This window comes from Poromitra crassiceps (genome assembly GCF_964638095.1).
Source record: "Poromitra crassiceps genome assembly, chromosome: 3".
NCBI classification, from domain to species: Eukaryota; Metazoa; Chordata; class Actinopteri; order Beryciformes; family Melamphaidae; genus Poromitra; species Poromitra crassiceps.
This window is the reverse complement of record NC_139625.1, coordinates 80,623,622-80,630,495: the sequence shown is the minus strand read 5'-3', so window position 1 is coordinate 80,630,495 and position 6,874 is coordinate 80,623,622. Positions and strand designations below refer to the sequence as shown.

Sequence of the window (6,874 nt, the reverse complement as noted above, 5' to 3'; positions counted from 1 at the left end):
CCTCTTTGCAATAGATTCATTTCAATAACAATAGTACAAAACTACCAGGAATCAGTCACCTACAGTAAAAGAGCTATAATAACTAAGCAAGTTGCAATAGCACCTTATTCAAACAGAATATCAATCCAATCAATAATGTCAATCATCACATTGTCACCATATAACCTTCATCACCGTCGTCATTCACACTGTTCATAATAAGCAGGATACTATAATGTATATTAAACAAAATGACACCCTCTCCTTTTGAGAGCTGCTCTGGTCTTGCTTTCCGGTTGCATTTATACACCGATGCTGTATTTTTTTACAAACTATATAGAAGGTTCACACAAGCTAAAGCCACTATAAGAGTGCCTCACTGACACTGACGAGAATACAACAGGAACACAGTTGAGGGACTATTGCTCTCTTCCCAGGATCAGTGCAAGCCGCTGCCCGCTCCTCCTCTGCACACACCAGTTAACAAACCATTTGTTTTCAAGTTGTGCTCGCCTTGGCGTTTGAAATATATGACAATGTTCGTGAGCAAATGTAAGGAAGAAGTACGAAAAAGAAAGAGTAATATACAGGATATTGTGTTTGTGTGTGTATGAAAGAGAGAGAAAGCAGTAGAAGAAGAGATACGTGTGTATGTGGATGGTCTGACGGTGGCTCATTTCAACTTAGTCTTGATGTCATTTGCCAAAGGAAAGGAAAGATCCTTTAAGCACAGCGGTTCTATCGCATACCTTATTTTCAGGAATAACGTTCACAGTCCAGTAGTTTTGTGTCAAGAGGATTTTATCTGGTGGTTGGATGCACTATAGTATCTTCAACTATAGTTGATGTGTATCGTGAAGATACGACGTACAGATGGCAAAGCAGTTGGTTTTGACAATGACCTGCAGATGGTCCGTGTGTCCAAGGTTTCCTTTCGGTATGATGAAGGCATGGATCAGCGCTGGATAGGCCTCAAACAGGAGTCAAGGTGTCAGTTGGTCAGGAGAGGGCTGGGATTTGGTGTTGGGGGGGTTCATAGATCAGCACACAGAGCCAGTAGGGTCGGCCTCTCCTGGGGTGTAGAAATCGGGGATGGGTAGACCAGTATGCAGAGTGACCTACAGAGCATGAGAGAAATGCACAGTGGTGGAAAAAACACTCCCGATTCTTTACTAAAGTACAGTAAAAGTAGCAATATCATAATGGAAAAATAGTGGAAGAAATGACGACTCTGTGTTAAAATATTGATGCATTAATATAACCTGTCAGAAGTATTTTAATGTTGTAGTAGGTGGTCCAGGTGTAACTAGGTCTAACTACTCCATACCATAGGCGGATGCATAAAGGGCCCCCCTCACAGCGCACATATACCCAAAATTAAGGCCAGAATAATAACTAAAATTCACCTGCATCTCAACAGGATTTACAGCACAGCCACCTGAACTCTCAAAGCCAACAGCACAATAACAAGAAATAAACTCACCTGTATCTAACACAGGATTTACAGTGCAGGTACACTCAATTAAAGCCAACAGCACAATAACAAGAAATAAACTCACCTGTATCTAACACAGGATTTACAGTGCAGGTACACTCAATTAAAGCCAACAGCACAATAACAAGAAATAAACTCACCTGTATCTAACACAGGATTTACAGTGCAGGTACACTCAATTAAAGCCAACAGCACAATAACAAGAAATAAACTCACCTGTATCTAACAGGATTTACAGTGCAGGTACACTCAATTAAAGCCAACAGCACAATAACAAGAAATAAACTCACCTGTATCTAACACAGGATTTACAGTGCAGGTACACTCAATTAAAGCCAACAGCACAATAACAAGAAATAAACTCACCTGTATCTAACAGGATTTACAGTGCAGGTACACTCAATTAAAACCAACAGCACAATAACAAGAAATAAACTCACCTGTATCTAACACAGGATTTACAGTGCAGGTACACTCAATTAAAGCCAAGAGCACAATAACCCTCTAATTATCCATAAACTTATGGAACACTTTGTCAAAAATAAAGGGTTGGGCCCTACTGTAACATCCCTACACATCACATCCTACACATCACATCCTACACATAACATCCTACACATCACATCCTACACATCACATCCTACTGTAACATCCTACACATCACATCCTACTGTAACATCCTACACATCACATCCTACTGTAACATCCCTACACATCACATCCTACACATCACATCCTACACATAACATCCTACACATCACATCCTACACATCACATCCTACACATCACATCCTACTGTAACATCCTACACATCACATCCTACTGTAACATCCTACACATCACATCCTACTGTAACATCCTACACATCACATCCTACTGTAACATCCTACACATCACATCCTACACATCACATCCTACTGTAACATCCTACACATCACATCCTACTGTAACATCCTACACATCACATCCTACACATCACATCCTACTGTAACATCCTACACATCACATCCTACTGTAACATCCTACACATCACATCCTACTGTAACATCCTACACATCACATCCTACTGTAACATCCTACACATCACATCCTACTGTAACATCCTACACATCACATCCTACTGTAACATCCTACACATCACATCCTACTGTAACATCCTACACATCACATCCTACTGTAACATCCTACACATCACATCCTACACATCACATCCTACTGTAACATCCTACACATAACATCATACACATCACATCCTACTGTAACATCCTACACATAACATCCTACACATCACATCCTACTGTAACATCCTACACATCACATCCTACTGTAACATCCTACACATCACATCCTACTGTAACATCCTACACATCACATCCTACTGTAACATCCTACACATCACATCCTACTGTAACATCCTACTGTAACATCCTACACATCACATCCTACACATCACATCCTACACATCACATCATACACATCACATCCTACTGTAACATCCTACACATCACATCCTACTGTAACATCCTACTGTAACATCCTACACATCACATCCTACTGTAACATCCTACTGTAACATCCCACACATCACATCCTACTGTAACATCCTACACATCACATCCCCACACCAGCTGAATAAAACTGGTGCTGGACTAAAAGTGACTCAAAGTAAAGCAAGGAATGTCCGTCCACACCAGTATTGAATAACTAAGTACCGTAAATTCCGGACTATAAGACGCACCGGTCTATAAGCCGCACCTTCAAAGGTGACTATTTTTTTCTTCTATAAGCCGCACCGGTCTATAAGCCGCGGGTGTTTTGATGTTTAATTACCATATGTAAGGCTTCGTGCACAGAGGGGATTGTCGGGAAAGAGAGGCTGTTTGGGGAAGCTCCCATTTATTAACATTTCAACAAAACAAAAGTCAGGTCACTAATCCCCAGACAAAATCACACATTGTGGTATTTTTTGTTTTTTTTACAGTGCACACAGTGTCCGCGGTGTGGTGAAAAGAGGGCAAGAGAGGAAATTAAAACAGAAGTGGATTTATAGTTAGAAAGAGTGCTAAAGAAGAGAGAATTCCGTTTTTTATTTTTTTATTTTAGTTACTCACAGTACTATTGACCAGTCCAACTCAAAAGATATTCGGCAGTTTCACTTTGAGCTCTTGTTCCGCCGCTGGGCACACAGTGTCCGCGGTGTGGTGAAAAGAGGGCAAGAGAGGAAATTAAAACAGAAGTGGATTTATAGTTAGAAAGAGTGCTAAAGATAGTCCGGTCTGGTTATGACGAGTCTCGCTGGGTACAGTACGCCAAAGCGATATCCATTGACTCGATGATGCTGTTGTATGTTGCGCGTTTCTGTTGCACCAACGCGGAGAGGTCCTGCCGACGAAAAAGCGCGTACCCTCCCAGGTGAGGGGCTTCTTCCCCGCAGCCTGGAGGATGAGTTGACGGTCGGGCCAGCGGAGTAGGCAGATGAAGATGGCCCTCGGTGGCAGGCCGGGGTCTGGACGTGGCCGAGGCGCCCGGTGTGCCCTGTCCACCTCTGGTGGTTTCTCGCCTTCCTTCAGGTCCAGGATGTAACACAGGATTTTGCCACAAAAGCGTCCATGTCACCAATCTCAGCTCCTCTTTTACATTGATCAGGCGAATGTTATTTCTTTTACTCCTGCTGATTAAGTCATCAACCTGCGTGTGCAGGGTTTCGATTTTGCATTTTATCCATTTTCGGACTCACTGTGTTGTTTTTGTCCTCCAGTGCGCGGATGCGCTTTTCCGCATTATAAACTCTGTTCACGGTTGCCTTAGTTTCTTTAGTGAGTGAGTGGATGGACTTCTGCACGTTTTCAAACTTGTTTTCAAGCTGCTCAAAACCTCTGAGCGATGTCGGACTTAATCGATAGTGTTTCACGGAGTAAAAGTTTAGCCCAAGCGTGTATCTCCAGCCTCCAGCAGGTGAGTCATTTCCTCATTCATGGCGTGATTGCTTCGTCTTTTTCTTTCTGCTTACCTGTGTTGTGTTATGTTATGTTATGTTATGTTGTTAAAAGAGGGCAAGAGAGGAAATTAAAACAGAAGTGGATTTATAGTTAGAAAGAGTGCTAAAAAAGAGAGATTTTTTTTTTTTTTTTGGAAAAAATCCATAGATAAGACGCACCGTTATATAAGCCGCAGGGGGCAAAAAAGGCCAAAAAACGGGAAAAAAGCCGCGGCTTATAGTCCGGAATTTACGGTAGCTTATTTAGTGTTTGGTAGCGTACAGTTATTATAAAGTGTTCCTGACAAATATTGTTTCTCAGCAGTAATTAAGGCACTAATGAGAAATACACCAATGCATGAAAGGTGTGACCACATGCCCTGCTCTCCCTTACATAAAACAATCTTATTTAACCATTCAACTTCCTGTGTAATGCCTTGTCACTACTGTATACAAGGTGACCATTAAGACACAGTCAGACAGTTTCTGGGTTGATTTGTCTTACCGCCTGGCTGTGTGCCAGGGTGAGACCTAGCCAACTGAAACTGGAGACTCCTGAGACATGTGTGTGTGTGTGTGTGTGTGTGTGTGTGTGTGTGTGTGTTTGTGTGTGTGTGTGTGTGTGTGTGCGTGTGTGTGTGTGTGTGTGTGTGTGTGTGTGTGTGTGTGTTTGTCAATGTGCTATCTGTGCACGCAGGCAATGTGTGTCATAATATCCGGAGGATGATGAGAAGCAGATAGAGGAAGGAGAAGAGGCCCTAAAGTGTGACAACTCATTTATCAATCTCCTTTCTTTGTTACTTCTTCTCATCCACCCTTCCTCTTTTTAAGTTCAACCCCTCTGCTTGAAACCCTCCTCCCTCCGTTCATACTTGCCTCCTTTTCTTTTGCACCACAGGTTTAAAAAATGTATTAAACATGGGTAATTTACAGCAGGGCGATGTGGGGATTTAGGACTTTACTCATGAGAGAGATGAGATGAGATGACATGATGAGATCAACTTTATTGTCCCCTGGGGGAAATGTGTTTTGGGCAAAAAGTGCACACAGCCTCATCACAACATTACAAACAACGTCAAACGACCACAAACAAAGTGACACAGAGACACTACACAGGATTGCTCTAAAATCAGTGCTAAATGCACTGCAAGACGTGATAATTGAACAAGCATCATTGCACAATTTGTTCAACTCAGTTGGATAAGAAAAGACATCTCAGTACAGTACCCGGGCGAATGATCCCGTTCATGTCCAAGTACAAATTGAACTCCACCTTGTTGGGGTTTGGCTTGCTGGTGTCAACATGAATACGGACCCCATTGCATTCGTTGGGCCGCTCCTCAGGCTAGCTCCTCAGTGCAGTGCAGAATAATAGATGCATATTTTCAACCGAGCCAACGGAAAAACGCTGGGACTCCAGCAAAGTAAGTTATCACTTAATGCTCAGCTTATGATTTTTTTTTTAATGCGTACGAAAGGTAGTGTTTAAAAATAAGCTAGAACACGACAGTTGAGGATGGAGCTAGCAGTTTGGTTACATGCTGCTCGCCATGGCAAAACCGAACCCAGTGTGTTTTTGTCCTGGAATGAGGATGTGTGATAATGACTGCAATTGTCTTGGTATGAGGAAGCTCTCCCTGCTGTCAAGTTACATGTAAACCTTATTCTGCAAAGTAACTACAGCTATCAGATAAAGTAGAAATGTGCAGGCGAAGGGTGGGGACTCTGGAGAGCAGTGGCAGACTAGGATCATCTTTCAGGCCGGGAGTTTGACTCCACCCAGCAGGCCAGGCCAACACACGCGGACACACACATGCCGGCAACCTTTGGTCGCCGGCGAAACATTTGGGCTGTTTGAAGCAAGTTAGTGAATATAATGCTAACGTGATGTTACATGTTACCTATTTGTTCACTAATATAATTCAACATTGCCTAGATAACTGCAAGTATAATATGAAGACATAAAGCAAAAACATGCCTCTGTACAAAAGCTTCACAGCAAACTTACGGTAATTTAAGGAAGAGTGCAGTGTCCTGTCTTGTCTGAGGTGAAATGCAAATAGAAAAATAATAAAATCAAACTGCTTCATCTCCACTTTGAACTGTATTGTGCAGTCCTACTGATAATCTCATAAAGCACATTAATGTGAAAGCAATAAGCATTATGCTTATATTTATGTTCTGAAATTGTAGCCTACCTGAAGATTCCTGATTCTGATAAGTTCAACACCACCTCCAGCTCTGCAGGAGCACCTGCTGCAGTGCTAGTGCTGCTTCTGCCTCCTTCTCCACTTTTGTGAAGAAAATCCCAAAAGCAATCCAACCCATACTTTCAGTTTAGCCACTACTGTTTACATTTGACCAATGGGATTTTTTTAAATATAGCCTAATATAAATAAATAAATAAATAAATAAATAAATAA

General features: G+C 42.0%; 1 protein-coding gene across 8 annotated transcripts in view; it reads right to left on the bottom strand.

Annotated features, from left to right (window-relative positions):
• Window positions 1–1,019: 1,019 nt before the first annotated feature.
• trim9 (tripartite motif containing 9) overlaps window positions 1,020–6,874 on the bottom strand; it is a gene marked incomplete at both ends in the record, with an annotated part of 71,526 nt that continues 65,671 nt past the window's right edge. For all 8 annotated transcript variants that reach the window (XM_083632586.1, XM_083632587.1, XM_083632589.1 and 5 more), the window contains one exon: window positions 1,020–1,097. In XM_083632586.1, the coding sequence (XP_083488712.1) occupies window positions 1,020–1,097 (78 nt within the window). The remainder of the gene's footprint in view (window positions 1,098–6,874) is intronic.